Here is a 16,167-nt window from a genome sequence, read left to right as displayed (position 1 = left end):
ATATATATATTATATATATAAAACATCACAAGATACAAACAAATTGCACAAATTTAGTCTCTGTTTGAAACCATAATTTACATCTATATTTCTTTATGAATTCCAAATTTACATGTCTGTGACTACTAATGAAACTACAAAAAGCACCAATATTAATGCAGGGTTTTTTTCCCCAGGCAGTTTAGTGCAATGGTTCATGTTGACACCTGAATCCTGAGCTCTGCAATATTTCCATGGATGCTGGTTTCTCTAGCTGCCTCAGACGGAATATGAAGAGAATTTGAAAATGCTTCTCATCAATACCAATAATTCTTTCACAGTATCCAGTAGCACCAATATGCTGCAAAATCCTGTGTTTAGTCTTTGGGCATACTTTAACACAGCAATAACATATTAATCTAAGACAGAGACGATATATATTAAGGCACTTGTGTTCAACAGGTTTTGTTCAAGGGTTTGTGTGTAAATTCTCAACTAATGATTCAAGTACGCTACGCTCTATTTTCACCATTACCCTTGTTTATTGTTTTCTATCAAACAGGAACTTTTCTCTGAATGTTTTGTTTTTATTCTTGCATGTCTCAACTGGAATGTGTATGGTCATTTATGAAGAGGGTATAACCACCCCAAAAATGAACAATGAACGCGAAAAAAAAAAAAAAAAAAGCAAAACACTGACAGCAACTAAAAACGAAAAATACTGTGGAGGTGGAAAAGATGAGGAAAGTTATGAGCAGAAAAGTTACTGGTTTGTGCAAAAGCAGATGCAAAAGTCTGGTTCAGTTTCTCCAACTGCCCTAGAAAAAGCAAATGGTAAAGTCAGTCCAATTATCACTGATTCAACATGGAAATATTAACAGACATTGCAATACTAGGTATTCTCAGATCAAGAAACAAATGTTAGATGATTTCCCCCATTACATGACATAAGTACATAAAGTCTCCCAACTGTATGCCTTTACCTGCTCTCTAATGGTGCTTCCTACTGAGCTTCAGACCCTTCACCGGGCTGAGGTGCCTCTGCCTCACAGTCAGGGTTCACAGAGTGAAACTCTGCCACATACAGGCTCTTATCAATGCTGCCAGGAATGGGCTTTATGTCCGTCATCAGCTGGTCCTCAGTGGTCTTCAGGTTAAAGCGATCCTCAGCGGAAATGAGATTGATTGCCAAACCCAGATGTCCAAACCTGCCTGCAAATTCAACACAGGGACCATATAATGATACATTATACATATTATAAAAGTGTAAACTATTTAATATAAAAGTGTCAAGTCTAGATAATGTAATCCAAATTTAATCCACCACATCTTTGTTGTTTGTTAACTTCACCTGAGCGTCCGATGCGATGCAGGTATGTTTCTGCATTCCTGGGAAAGTCAAAGTTGATGACCACATTTACTGCCTGGATATCGATGCCTCTAGTGAATAAATCTGTTTCAAGAGCATAAATTCACCGAGTTAGAAACACCTTGACAAAACATACATTTTATTTTTACAGTTGAGGTTATTATTATGCAATTACACAAAAAAGAGGTAAGATGTTATATAATGTACTACACTCACCTGTGCAAACAAGGTTCCTGCAGAGCCCGTTTCTGAAGTCGTGGAAAACACGGTTTCTGTATTCCTGCCATATGAATGAAATGTGTTTACAATATGTTTGCAGTCACAAGTTTCAAGTATTTGACTGAAATTAGTAAATCATACTGAACAGATCTGAATTACACTGGAACTGACAACAGCAAAATACATCCAGTACCTGCATCATCTTCGCATGAATGTAGAAGCAGGAGTAGCCCAGCTGCGTGATCTTCTTGGCCAAAAGCTCCACTCGCTGAGTAGAGTTACAAAAGATAATGGACTGATTTATCTGCAACTGTGGAGAGAACAAGTACTTGGGTCATGTCAATTGTAGAAACAATGCCATTTTTTTTTTAGAAATCACAAAAGAACAAAACTACAGCATAAAAGGACTAGTTCACCAAAAAAATGAAAATTTGCTGAAAATGGACTCTCCATCAGTCCGACCAAGATGTAAATGATTTCTTTCACTTGAACAGATTTGGAGAAATGTAGTATTACATCACTTATTTACCAATGGATCCTCTGCAGTGAATGGTTGCCTTCAGAATGTGAGTCCAAACAGCTGATAAAAACATCACAATAATGCACGCGACTCCAGTCCATCAATTAATGTCTTGTGAAGTGAAAAGATTTTGGCTAAAGTCCTCCATCTATAACTTTGCATCCTCCAGTGAAAAAATACAAACTTAGGAAAGATATGAGATATGTTGTATATAACTTTGTTTACAAGACTGAAAACAGCTGAAACATGCAGCTTTTCACTTCATAAGACATTAATTAATGGACTGGAGTCATGTCGCTTACTTGTGGATTATTATGCCATGTTTATCAGCTGTTTAAACTCATTCACTGCAGACGATCCATTTGGTGAGCAAGTGAAGTAATACTAAATTTCTACAAATCTTTTCTGATGAACAAACAAACTCATCTAGATCTTGGCTAGCCTGAGGAATTCATCATTGTTGTGACATGAAATTTTACTCGCCCTAAATATAATTTTTTTTTTTTTTAAATGTCCTAAACGGAAATGGACTCTTTACCCTGGAGAACAGTGTGTTAAGGCAGTGGACTTTCTGTCTTTCTGTGACATAAGCATAGTACTGAGTAATGCCTTTCAGGGTCAGTTCCTCCATCAGATTAATCTCATAGGGCTTCTGCAGGTGCTTTGCCTGAAGAGATACAAAGTGTATAAATGTAAAATCTGCAGATGTAGAAAGAGACAGATGAGCACAATGAAAGCATAAATGTGTTCAAAATGATCCACAGATTTCTCTAACCATAAACTTCTGTACGCTGATGGGGAATGTGGCTGAATAGAGCAGAATCTGTCTGTTCTTTGAAAGGAGACCAATGATGTCCTCAATAATAACCACAAAGTCCTGAGAGAGCAGCTTATCAGCCTATAATAAAACAAGCAATGAAGTTTAAACTTAGTGGTATTGATAACATATAAACACCTAAATAACTCTGTCAAGATGTGCAGTTGGGGACAGAGTGCAACAGGATATAATCATTTTATTAATGATAATTTTATTCATATTCTGACAGGTATGTAGTTAGCATGTGCAATACTCACTTCATCCATAACCATCATCTGCACTTTATCCACTTTAGCTATGCCCTTTTTTATCAAGTCCAAAATTCTGCCAGGTGTTGCTATAACAACATGAACTGCAAAAAAAAAAAAAAATGTTGAACAACATGCTTTTACTGCAGAAGATGTTCACATTGTAATCTCTTTATGATTAGGTGATCACTGAACATTACCCTCCTCATCCAGGCGCATGATATCATCTCGTAGGTTGGTCCCACCTGTGGTTGCCATGACCTTGACACCACCCAGGTGCTTGCTGATCTGAATACTGATCTGACTGACCTGCAGAGCCAGTTCACGAGTGGGAACTATCACAACGGCTGCAGGTAAACAGAAAGATAGTACAGTAAAAAAAAAAGGGGGTGGGGATAAGAGGTACATCTTGTGTAAACTGTTTTGAGAGAGAGATACCTTGGATATGATCCTTTTTTATGTCAATTCTCTCCAGAAGGGGGATCAGGTATGCACCCCTCTTTCCGGTCCCGTTTTTGGCACGAGCCAGTACATCGCGGCCAGAAAGGGCAATAGGAATGCTCTCCTCCTAAAATAAAACAAAAATAAAAAAATAAATAAAAGGAATAGTTTACCCAAAAACAAAAATTTGCTGAAAATGTACTCATCCTCAGGCCATCTGAGAATTTGTTTACTTCATCAGAAAAAATTTGGGGAAATTTAGCATTACATCATATGCAGTGAATGGGTGCCGTCAAAATGAGAGTCCAAACATCTGATTAAAACATCACAATAATCCACATCACTCCAGTTCATCAATTAACATCTTGTGAGGAGAAAAGCTGCATGTTTTCAAGTAACAAATTTCATTAAGGCATTTTAACTTTAAATTGTCGCTTCTGGCCAAAACACGAGACCATAATACAAAAAAATATTCATTCCCTGTTGTCCTCTCACATCAAACTCCACCAACATATTTGTTTAGAACTGTTTGCGCTTGTATCAGGTGCTTGATTTGTGCATATTTCTCTCCTGATTCAGACAAGATGAATTTTCCACCTCTGTAGAAAGCAATAGTGTGGCTCTATTACTATTACGTGGCTTTTATGCCAATATAGGAAGCAACAATTTGAAGTTAAAAACGTCTTGAAGGGACGGTTCGTTACAAACATTCAGCTTTTCACTTCACAAGACATTAATTTATTGACTAGAGTCATGTGGATTATATGTGGATTATTGTTATGTTTTTAATCAGCTGTTTGAACTCTTATTCTGACGGCACCCATTCACTGCAGAGGATCCATTGTTGAGCAGGTGATGTAATGTTAAATTTCTCCAAATCTGTTCTGATGAAGAAATAAACTCATTTACATCTTGGATGGCCCGAGGGTGAGTAAATTTTCTTCAAATTTTCATTTTTAGGTGAACTATTCCTTTAAGCATAAACACTAAGGATACCCATGTTGTCCAGAAAGACTGGTAACTTGTCTATGTTTTGAAGTTCTTGCATCTATTACCTGAATGGGGGAGGGCTTTTCCCAGCCCATCTCAAAAATGCCCATCAGCAGCTCTCTTTTTAGACAGTAGTCCTCAAACTCATTCCCTTTGGTTGCAGTCACATCCTTGTGAGAAAGAAAGAGTATGAAACTGATGGATCACAAGGAGATGTGTACTTATACTTTACAAAATGAAAAACAATCACTATTCATCAAATGCATGCCACATGTTATATATACATGAATTCTTCATCGTGTGTTATGGTGAAAAAACAAGCCATCCTTATAATGACATTACATTAGTTGGGGATTCTGTTTGCACTATTTTTAAAAAGAGAAAGTTTAAAACATTTCACTAAAAGACTTACAGAAGTTTTGACTCTACTGTCCTTAGCGGGGAGCTGTAGGCTTTTTTTCCAGTCATCACCAAACCTGTGTGTCAATATATTAATATATATACTACTGTTCAAATGTTTGGGGTCAGTAATATTTTTAAGAAAGAAATTAATATTTTTATTCAGTAAGGACTTATTAAATTGACCAAAAGTGACAGTAAAGACAAAGATTTCTATTACACCGATAATAAGAAATGTTTATTGAGCAACAAATCCATACATTAGAATGATTTCTGTAGGATCATGTGACACTTAAGACTGGAGTGCTGAAAATTCAGCTTTGCCATCACAGAACTTTTTATTTTAAAATAAAAGAGTTATTAGCAATTGAAATTATAATAACATTTCACAATTTTACTGTATTTTTGATCAAATAAATGCAGCCTCAGCTAACGTAAGAGACTTCATTCAAAAACAAAGAAAATAAAAAAATTCGAACAGACCCCAAACTTTTAAACAGAAGTGTACACATGTCATACATGTCAAATATACCACACATACATTCCAATTAAGCATACAAGTGTTAAATATGACACTATAGCAAGCTTACCTGATACCAGGTCTTTCCTGAGATGCATTGGCTGGTTTCTGGGTCACCATGGGCTCCTTTCCAGACTGAGAACTCACAGTTTGGGGTCCTAATTGAGAGGGGGCTTTAGGCTGTCCTAAAAGCTGCCTGTTGTGTGTATTCAATCCCATGACAGCCGGGCCAGTGTTCTCCATCTTTGTTGCCATTTTTTAAGTTTCTAAAGTTTTTCCACTTCTTTTTCACTTTTTTAACGCCTGCCTAAGGTCTAATAAGATCTAGTAAACCATTCACAGTGTCCACAAGGTCTCAATAAAAAGTGTCACTAAAGAATCTTATGAGATATTTACAAATTCTACATACAGCTTAGGCTCTATAACTAAGAGCAATGCTGCCACACAATATATATTACAAGGTCTCTTCTAAAAGAAGAGAAATAAATATTTAAGTGTATAAATATTGCAAACCTGCACAAAGTATAGAAAATTATACCTGGACGGGTGTAATAAAGAACTAGTCTGCTAAGGCAATGTGAACTACAGAAAGACCTAGACCAGAACTTTCTTTTCGTGTCTACACTTCTGCAACATTTACTGTATGCAAACGGAGCTTTGTGGTCTTCTGGATGCCAGTTCTCACCTTTTCTTCTTCAAATGCAGTTTAACTCTCAAATGTCCTGATCACAGAGATCATTCGTTTAAATTATACATTTGTCTGGTAGGTAGGATTCACTCCAGCACATTAATAGACAAAAGAACACTTCAGGGTGACTGCAGTTTAAACGTCCAACAGGGCTGAATACAAGTCAGTTCCTTAAATAATAAGTTAGGTGGAGATCTTGTGTTTGTCCTTTCCTCTGTGCTGACATCCAGTTGTGCCCACAGATGTGCCACCTGCAGAGGAACAATGTGAAAATCAAAGACAATTCACTATACAAACTGAAAATGACATGAAATATTCTGAAAAATATCCAGTATTAATTTATTACCATTTTACAGTAGTAACTATATCATCTATGTTATATTGGTAAGCCTTTGGTTTTCATCATAATTTATTGAAAACAGAAAGTAAAACTGTCTAATGCGGATGTGATAATAGGTCATTGCTTATCTAAATATTCCCGTCAGAAAAAGCACTGTATTGGTCTCATAGTATAAAATGGAAATACTAAAAAGGTACCTTGTTGTCACGATACTGAATGTTTCCCATTTTGAAAATCGATTGTATTTACGTTGTACTTTAAGGTACTTATAGTTATAGTAATAACATTGAATTACCATGGCACTTTTACTGTGAGTGTCATTGACAGTACAACTTTATCTCTGTAAAATAAACATATAAATAAATCAATACAGCCTTACTTTCTGACAGGTGGTAAATAGAGTTAACTACATTCATATTTACTTTCGCTTGTTTACGAATCACTATTCAGTTCAAACCAAATGTTTTATATTAACCTGTAAACGAGCTAATATAATGACGCCAGTCAGTCCCTTCACAACTCCACAACATGAAATAAAAGTCTGGTTTGAACTTTTTAAACACAAGCATTTCAGACTTACAAAGATTGAGACTGATAATCGTTTCCAGTACATAAATAATATAAATATCGCTTCACTTGCTAGTTACTTCAGGCAAGCAAAACATAATCCCAAACAGACCGACATCAAATAGTTTAGCTGGCACGTGAATTGTGCTAAGCTAGGCTAAACGTATAACATTACTGCGTGCGTAATATCCGATAGTTAAAACCAAACATTTACCTTTAGCAATGTAAGTATCCTATGTTGCCATATATGTGAGGTAAATTAATTGGTAATCAACGTAGTATGTATCATGTCGCTACAAGCAGCTCGTCTCTTTGTTGTATTTCTGTCAACACGGTCGACATGTATTGAACGTCAGTGGGCTTCATATGAGGTGCTGCCATCAACAGTACGGAGGCTCTTAGGTCCACAGGACTATCAAACATGCGTTTATTTACTGCATTTCTTTCTTTGAATGTATGCCTTTATTCCCTTAATTACTGTGGTATCCACAGTGTTGGGGAGTAACTAGTTACATGTAACGGCGTTACGTAATTTAATTACAAAATAAATGTAACTGTAATCAGTTACTAAGAAACAATGTGTAATTAAATTACAGGTACTTATTAAAATGTTAACGATTACAAAGCGGATTACATTTGAATATTTACACACATCTACATACAGATTTAAATGATGTTTCCCCAAATTACACTGACTTTTGTAATCTGTAACCTATTACATTTCCAAAGTAACCTTCCCAACACTGGGTATCCATAGTGTATTTTAGGCAGTCTTAGTCATAATAAATATTAATAATACATATTAACATATATAATACATATAATATTAATTATATTGAAATAATACAAGAATAATATTACTTGAAATTCTTATAAATAAGTGATTAGTACTTATTATCAAGTTACCATATTTTCTTGTAGTAACAATAGGCTAACTGCATTTTGTAAAATATAGGCCAAAATGTAAAACAGCACCGGAAACAAAGTTGCTTTAAAAATAGTGGATTATTTATTTATTGCATTTGACATTCAGTTCATCAAAATCCTCTCAGAAATGTACAGTATAGAACAAACATCTTTGGTGTTATAAGAAAAAAGTACAGGTCTGAATCTAAGTTGGTTATGGTTATGAGCACCCTTCAGCTGTTTAGTTTACTGCATAAAAACGTGAACTGGTAACAAGTCACAGTGAAAGTTTCTGGTGCATCTGGCCAGTTCTTCTTCAAGAAATGATGAGGTAACCTGTTAATATAAAGGTTCACGTGTAGACAACAGTACTCTATGAACAGACACAAAAAAGCTTGTAACCGCATCCTCAAAGGCCTCAAAGTTTTGTCTGGTGTATAACGCAAATATCCTTGTCAAATTAATTATACATTTTCAAATAATGCTATAGCTGACATTGTAATACAAGCAGGGGTGTCAAAGTAATTTCAGTTCATGAGCCGAACTGGACTAAATGCCACCTTATGTGGGACAATTTAAGGCTTTTTTTAAAACACCATACAGAGTGCATGCACAAAACATGCCCACAACTGTAGAATAAACTTTATGCTGCTTTAATAACCAATAATGAGGTACAAAGAAAGATGTACTAAATTTAAAAAGGTTACATTTTTAAATTAAACAAGAGAGAAAAACTAAAGCTGTGTGTTTAACACCCTTCTCTTTAAACATTCAATCCATTTTCATTTCAGATAAAAATTAGAAGTCAGAAATGGTGACTTAAAATCAACAGTGCAGTTACTTTAAAAAGTGTTAGTTTGCAGTGCAAAAGCAGCTAGGATTAATCTTATTGCATCACTACAGGCACAATGGTGAAATTTTGGTGGATGCCGAGACGTTCAGTTTGGTCAGAACACAACAGTGAATAGTTACTGTGAATACCTAAAAATGAGTCACTCTGATGAAAAAACTGCACATTAAGCCTGTAACTTTGGTATTGTAAGCTGGATATACAATTGCTTCCAGGAGTTAAGCTGGTGGATTGACTCCTCTTTTTTTAAATACATTTCTTGTCAAAACTAGTTTCACTTTATTGTTATTTAGATCCCTGGAACTTCTTGGACCTTGGTGGTCCATTAGGACTTTCCCAAGCCTAAACTGTCTAACTGAGCCCCGGCTGCCTCTGATCAGCAGGTTGTTCCTCTAGCTGGAAGACTTCTCTGATTCGTTTCACACATATATCAGATGCTTCCTGGGTTTCTTTGGAGAGCTGAAATAGGCTCAGGAAGCCATGAGGAAGGTCTTCAACCACAGTGAGCGTCACAGGCTGGTTTATATTTCTAAGCTTTTTGGCAAACATCACTGAATCATCTAACAGGGCATCCAAAGCAGAAGCCTGAGAAGAACAATCAAAGCATTAAAATAATAGTTTCAACATTGTTCCTGGAAATGCATTTTCATTAGGTCTTACCACTATATGTACTGGTGGAAGCCCCTTGAGAAGACTGTCCGGAGCAAGTAGAGGAGAAACAAATGGGTTCTTCATTATTGGTGTGCAAGGTGTGTGTATATCCACCAGACACCTAGACCGGAGTGGCTCAAAGTTTTCTGGGTATTCTTGGACTTCCTGTGGTTTCTCTTCAGAATGTGACTTGGAAGGTGAAGGACCGTTTGATGGTATGGTTGAAGAGGATGATGCTGCTGCTGCTTTTGGTTCTAATAAATTCTGAAACCAATTTGTCGCTCCTTGGGTGAAGTTAGTCAACAACTTTACTGTGTCCTGTCCCAAAGCGGCCAAGGTGTCTATCTGCTGAGCTGGCTGCACTGACTGACAACTCGAACCTGAGATAGAGAGAGTGACCAAGAAACAGTACAATCATGAAGGTGCGGTAGATAAAGCTGTTTTGAAACAATCTGTACTGTATAAGCGCTGTAAGTAACACGACTTGACTCAAAAGCTCACCAGCATAGGCATCGATACACTTGTAGAGCACGCTCAAAGGCAGCAGAGGGTCGATTAAAGTGAGCAGTCTGGATGGTGAGGCGTCTGTTGTTAGCAGAGTTGCTGGGTAGGCTGCCACAATCCCATCAGGAACACGTACACCGAGAGACATTGCCCTCATAGAGACAGTTATGCACAAGTTACCGCCTGCACTGTCTCCTACCAAACAAACACGCTCTGCAGTCGAACCTGTGAAGCAAGATCAACATTTAGAAATTCCCGAGGCATGGTTGGCATGGATTGCTTGTCATGTCCACACCTACTAGTATGCTCACACACCTTGAGGTAAAAATAAAGTTCAATTATTACTGGCTTTCCTACTAGTTGATTGGATGGTAAAAACTTCAATGTCATTACATTTAAAAATTAAACTGATTCAGCCATCAGATTATGGGCATTTGACCAAATAGTTTTGGGAAGGTTTGTAGTATGACGTTATACTTCATCTAAAATAAGTTTACAAAATATTTTATAATTATTATACACTACTGTTAAAAAGTGTGGGGTCAGATTTTTTTTATGTTTTTAAAAGAAGCCTCACCAAGGCTGCATTTTATTGAAATTGTACAGTATTATACTGTACAGCACTGTACAGTAATATTGTATAATATAATGAAAATTTGAAATAACTGTTTTCTATTTGAATTCATTTTATTATGTAATTTTGTTGAAATTGTACAGTATTATACTGTACAGCACTGTACAGTAATATTGTATAATATAATGAAAATTTTAAATAACTTTTCTATTTGAATTCATTTTATTATGTAATTTTTTTCTATTTACAGTCATTACTCCAGTCTTCAGTGTCACATCATCAATGCCTCGTTTATAATGGGTTTTAATGTTTATGTCTCATCGCTCTGGCCGGACAGGGCATCACAATATGGTAAGGGGCGTAACATTTCCGTCACACGCTTGAGGTATTCGGCCAATCACAACGCTCTGGATAGCTGGCCAATCAGAGCACACCTCGCTTTTCAGACCGATGAGCTTTTTAAAAATCGATGCGTTTCAGAAAGGCGGGGCATAGAGGAGAAATAATAATGTACAGTATGTGGAAAATAATGTGTTTTTTGAACCTTAAACCGCATAAACACATTTCATTACACCAAATACACAAAATAATGTTCTTTTTAGCAGCATCATATGACCCCTTTAAACAATTAGTGTCTGCATACTAGTTATTCCATCTGGAGAGGAGTGTGCTTTACAAACCCAGCAAGTGGCAATTCTTTAAGGCCCAACAGTAGGCGTAGAAACACTCTTCTAGAGCCCGGGGGAACGGGGCCTCTGGAGCCAATGAGTAATCCACAGAGAGAATAGGCACATTCAGATCCTTTGACCAGCTCTTCAAGTAATTCTACAATAGAGAGAAAAAGACACAAAGGGCCTCAGCAAAAAAAAAAACTTAACCAAATAATTTAGGTAAGAAACCTTATATAGGGAGGTAAAACTGCCACAGCCATACCTCATGTGATTTTGAAGTTTGTGCAACAAAGCCTCCACCGTGGAAGTGTATGAGCAGGCCTGGAGAAAGAGGAGCTGTCTGACGACTGAAACCCCCTGGCAGAGAGAGCTGAGGCCCCTCGGGACGAGAAAGGGCCAACAGTTCTGCATTGTCCTGTGGGAAAAGTTTGAATGTGGAGGACAATTGGCAGAATTGACTGTTCGAAAGAAAATCATTCAAAGTCTAACTGTTTGACTTAAAAATATGTAATAAATTATTTATTTTTCATGAAACACACAAACCTGTCCTTGCCGGAGTGTGTGTGAGATCAAGCGCACTTTAACTGGCCCAGGGCCCCAGTGTGCAACTGGAGGATTCACAGAGACTGAGAGACTGGGGTCAGAGGCCAGTGGCAAACTCAGACATACAGCTGGTATGGTTAATATTACATTCACTTGCACCACAGTGGAAGCAATCCTTGTCAAACTCTTTAAAAGAGAAAAATTATAGAAAAAAAGATTATTGAAACCATACTGTGTTATTTAAACTTACCATTCAAAAGTTTGGGGTCAGTCAGATTTTTAAAAACAAATGAGTATATTTGTTCAGAAAGAATAAACAGTTATTTCAAATTGAAATAATATTTCACAAACCGTTTAACTGTATTTTTGTTCAAATAAATGCAGCCTCAGTCAGCATAGGAGATTTATTAAAATATTTTTTTAAATCTTACTGACCATAAACTTTTGAACAGTACTGTAAATATCACTGCAAACCTACAGTTTAACAACAAGAACAATATAACAAGGTACTGATGTTGTTTAATCTGTTCTCACAGAAGCACACAACATACTTGTACTTACTGATAATAGCCCAGTCTCAGTAAGGTTCCAAAACGTTTTCCAAAACTGCATATCTAGATTTTGAGTGATGCGCTCAAACTCTGTCCCCCTCAACTCAGGATCTACCACGTATTTGCCAGATGTGAAGAAAGAAAGAGCAGCAATGCCTGTAAATAAATCAAAGTTAATTGGCGAAATGGATATGTAATTGTGTGAGAATTGTAAGAGACTAATTTCCCCACAGCAGTGTTTTATGGGAATAACAGACATAAACACATCAAAGAATGAATCATGTAGTCCTAATATTATGATGCACCCTATCTGAGTCTGCACTTACCTAAACCAGTCTGCTGTTTCTTGTAGTTTTCACCAAAGGACACCATACTGATGACCACCGTCTGTAGAAAAGGCCTTAGAGAGGGGGAAAACTTGGAGCAGAGACAAACAGATAGAGACTTTGTGTTTCTGGAACCATTTTGTATACGTCATAAACGGCACGCACCAGTGAAACGATAGAATCTTTTATTCATGGGAGGCTCCTAGTACTGTTAAAGAAAAAAGTCTTTATGCAAAAGAACTATTAATTTTATCTCACCTGGAAGCCCAAGCAGCGACCATAAAAACAAGCTTTGTGCATGGAGGTGTACTCTTCCACAAACCGCTCGCTTAAACCTCCTTGCTCCTGTGAATAGAGCTGACCATGGGCATTGTCATTAAGTAATATCTGTGCCAGGTAAAGCAATGCCCGTAGCTGGCAAAGGGCACTACAGTATGCTTCCATTTCCGCCATATTATGGTCCATCCTGAAAAATGCTCCACTGTAGTTCGATGCGATGTAACAGGCCTTCTGAAGGATGTTTGTGACGCAGGAATGGACCACCTATGGAAAACAGAAAACATCAATGGTCTCTAAATTTGTAAAATTATTTATAAAAATACACTGTTTATATATTTCCGAGGAGGAGGCAAGGGAGCCCAAAAAAATTGTAGTACAAAAATAAAATGACACCAATATTACAAAATATAACATTAAAAAGTGTATAAATCACTCGTTTTTCTAAAGAAACATTGTCCAACTGCGACACCAGCTGGTAAAGTTACAGCGGGAGTCCGCGTCACTCTTGCCTCCCGAGCCAATTGAGTTTTAACAGACCCCCTAAAGCATGCATTGTGTTTGGTGGGGGTGGGGGGGGTAATTAAGAATGAATGGGTGAAAGTCACGTGAGAGGAGGCAATGCCTCCATTGCGATATTATTGGATATGACTGGTTATGTTCGGCTATGATTGGTTCATGCGATAAATCCAGCCTCTTGTGTTCATGTGGGTTCTGTTCTGATCCGAAATATAGTTAAAAGTTACAATTTTATATATATACCACTAAACCACTAGATTACAGCGAAGAACAAATATCTTCACAGCTGAAAAGGTATTTTATGACATGCCTTTATTTGCATCTAACCCCTAATTTGCAAATATAAAATAAAAGTTATTCAACCTATAAAAATCCCCTTTTTTGTGCACTTAAGTAGTTACCTTGACTAAGGTCCGATATCCATTGCCAGGAGTCTGTGCATCCAAATCAAAATGGTGATAGACAGCAGTAAAGCCAGTAATCAAGGGTTCAACAGCACGACCATGCTCCTGAATCTGCCTCATGACCCCCAACAGACGATCAGTGGCGTCGGCATTTGAAGAATTGCTGCGGGATCCATTAAGAGCCAAGATGACATCCGAACATACCATCTGCAATGCTGCGAATACATCCTTATGATCCATGTCTGACAAACTGAGGACAGAGATATAAACAATAAAAATGTGAAACAACCCAAAAAACCTTCAAAGTTAACAAAGCACAAAGAAACAAATCACAAACAAAACAAAACCCAGTCTGGCAATGGCCAAACAATGTCATGAATATAAACTATTGTGTTCTAGAGAGAGCAGAGACTGACAGATACCGGCCTGTGTCAACGGACACAAAGACTGAATGTAGGATCATGGTATATTCCTGCAGCATCTAACCCTTGCGTCATCAAAGTCCAAAAGAACTCATAAATCCAGCTACTTTCTGAAAACGTATGCTGGAAGGAACTAAATTCTATAATTATATTTGGTGGAATGATGTGTGACACAGATTAAAAAAAAAAAAGAAGCTTTTAAAAGGATTTGATTATCCTCTGCTATAATTACTGGAATAGGATTTCCAGACCATGATGAGAAAATGCAGTGCAAATTGACCGTGTTAGACATGACACTGGATCTCAGTAGCCAAATAAAAGACTTGCTTCATCATAAGATACAGCAGACTAATTAGTTGTGACTGGTAATATATAAATTTAAACTATTTGCCCCAGGAAATGCAAAATTTGTAAAGGAAACCAAATTCAAACTGGCTACGGATCATAGCTTAGAAATGAATTATTCACTCACACACTGCAGCCACTGTTACAGTTGAACTGATCCCTATTCAGCACGTTACTCAACAAACACTTAAATGAGCTGAGAATCCAATTCACTTTCACTGTGTTTCACAATTAGATTGTGTGCTGGAAGATAACATTCCAATCTGATCAATAAAACAATCTTACAAAGCCACTTTGCACTTTTAACCCACCATCATGTAAGGAATAGTATTGGACATTAGCATATTATAGAACTTATATAGTATAATATATTATTGGATCACTTATATTTTCTTTAAAACATATATATCAACTTTTTAACACAAAACTAGAAAAAAAAAATCGTTTTAAGTATGCCTTATTAGTGAATGGCAACACCAGAAAAACAAACTGACTGCTGTTACGAACAGATGTATGGTGTGAAAAAAATGAGTTATAAAATATTAATTAGAAAAATATACAATACAATAAATGTATTTATTTAATATTAAATTGAATATTAAATTATTAACAAAATATTAAGTATTTATTTATTACAAATATTTGACATTTTCATGAAGGGTAATGTAAAAGAGATTTTTAGAGAAAACCTATGAAGGTGGTTGCACCCAAATATAAAAAGCATTACATATTTAATCAGATGTGTTGCTTGTTTTCCCGAGTTTTTAACAAAACAGAGGCTATGTGGCCTATTATAGTAGCCAAGTACAGTAGCCTAAAACAGCATGTAATATAAAAGGATCTGGCAACCCAATTTGCGCGACACAGACAGCGCTTGCCAAACAGCTCCCAGGGTGCGATAGGTTGCTCATTAACTTTCAATGGGATGAAACAGATATCACGAAACGTTTGGGATTGGTGGCCCCCCACTCACAAATTTAGGTGACGACGGTCAAGACACCAGCTAGCCCCCAGAAAAGTTTTACCCATACAGACTGAAAGGTTTCTGTTTGTTAACCGGCGCTTACCTGTCACTCAATGAGCTCCGCTGCGCGTGCAAGTAGCGCCTGAACCGCAAGCGTTTGCTGACAGCAGCACCGCATATTGACACGGCAAAACTATCGACACTCCGGCATTTTCATATCCAAACACAGCGTGGGAGATGATGTCTTGTTTTCGCTTCAACTTGCTTGTATCCTCTTCCGTGCCTGTCAAAGTTTCGACAAACCCGCAGCATCATGGGTACACGAGTTCAGTGCAGAGTCCTATCGACGTATACGCGAGTGACGCGACGCGACTGCAATCGACGCCTACTATGTAGTGCTCTAGTTTAGTTAGTATTACATATGAGGACGTATAAAGAAATTCAGTAATATCTTTAAAAAAAATAGTAGACCGTTAGGCTATAAATACATCATGCTTTAATAGGCCTATACAAAACCTAATAATAAATACTTTTAATCGATAAATAAAAGTTAAGGGGATTTTT

The 16,167-nt window shown here is 36.9% G+C and overlaps 2 protein-coding genes across 4 annotated transcripts; both read right to left on the bottom strand.

The window, feature by feature from the left end:
- Window positions 1-6: 6 nt before the first annotated feature.
- Window positions 7-7,476, bottom strand: LOC107693391 (probable ATP-dependent RNA helicase ddx6). 3 transcript variants are annotated; one of them, XM_016492753.1, is made up of 14 exons: window positions 7,312-7,476; window positions 5,573-6,441; window positions 4,996-5,059; window positions 4,649-4,753; window positions 3,591-3,720; window positions 3,353-3,499; window positions 3,162-3,256; window positions 2,863-2,985; window positions 2,626-2,754; window positions 1,761-1,877; window positions 1,565-1,628; window positions 1,331-1,432; window positions 963-1,191; window positions 7-797 (listed from the first exon to the last, which is right to left on the bottom strand). In XM_016492753.1, exons 2-13 carry the CDS (start codon window positions 5,755-5,757, stop codon window positions 983-985), a joined length of 1,470 nt encoding a protein of 489 aa, XP_016348239.1. In that variant the 5' UTR covers window positions 5,758-6,441; window positions 7,312-7,476; the 3' UTR covers window positions 7-797; window positions 963-982. The 3 variants fall into 3 exon arrangements, with proteins under 3 accessions (XP_016348239.1, XP_016348240.1, XP_016348241.1); XM_016492754.1 differs by having other exon boundaries at window positions 7-792; XM_016492755.1 differs by lacking the exon at window positions 7,312-7,476 and adding an exon at window positions 7,111-7,221.
- A 1,117-nt stretch (window positions 7,477-8,593) lies between these two features.
- On the bottom strand, window positions 8,594-15,905 carry lipea (lipase, hormone-sensitive a). The gene is made up of 11 exons (XM_016492752.1): window positions 15,707-15,905; window positions 13,870-14,122; window positions 12,932-13,216; window positions 12,674-12,764; window positions 12,358-12,503; window positions 11,797-11,982; window positions 11,516-11,668; window positions 11,263-11,407; window positions 10,006-10,233; window positions 9,514-9,884; window positions 8,594-9,438 (listed from the first exon to the last, which is right to left on the bottom strand). Exons 2-11 carry the CDS (start codon window positions 14,110-14,112, stop codon window positions 9,205-9,207), a joined length of 2,082 nt encoding a protein of 693 aa, XP_016348238.1. The 5' UTR covers window positions 14,113-14,122; window positions 15,707-15,905; the 3' UTR covers window positions 8,594-9,204.
- Between the last annotated feature and the right edge of the window lie 262 nt (window positions 15,906-16,167).

This window comes from Sinocyclocheilus anshuiensis, unplaced genomic scaffold, assembly GCF_001515605.1.
Source record: "Sinocyclocheilus anshuiensis isolate Anshui unplaced genomic scaffold, SAMN03320099.WGS_v1.1 scaffold566, whole genome shotgun sequence".
NCBI lineage: Eukaryota > Metazoa > Chordata > Actinopteri > Cypriniformes > Cyprinidae > Sinocyclocheilus > Sinocyclocheilus anshuiensis.
Note: the sequence above shows the minus strand (reverse complement) of the source record. Positions and strands in the feature narration are given on the sequence as shown.

Coding starts and splice junctions, on each gene's coding strand:
- lipea (XM_016492752.1), bottom strand. CDS start 14,112: ATGGATCATAAGGATGTATTCGCAGCATTGCAGATGGTATGTTCGGAT. Junction 13,217..13,869: donor GATATCGGACCTTAGTCAAG/GTAACTACTTAA, acceptor TGTTTTCCATAG/GTGGTCCATTCCTGCGTCAC. Junction 9,885..10,005: donor GTGTATCGATGCCTATGCTG/GTGAGCTTTTGA, acceptor TCTCTATCTCAG/GTTCGAGTTGTCAGTCAGTG.
- LOC107693391 (XM_016492753.1), bottom strand. CDS start 5,757: ATGGCAACAAAGATGGAGAACACTGGCCCGGCTGTCATGGGATTGAAT. Junction 3,500..3,590: donor AAAAAAGGATCATATCCAAG/GTATCTCTCTCT, acceptor GTTTACCTGCAG/CCGTTGTGATAGTTCCCACT. Junction 1,192..1,330: donor GCATCGCATCGGACGCTCAG/GTGAAGTTAACA, acceptor TTGAATTTGCAG/GCAGGTTTGGACATCTGGGT.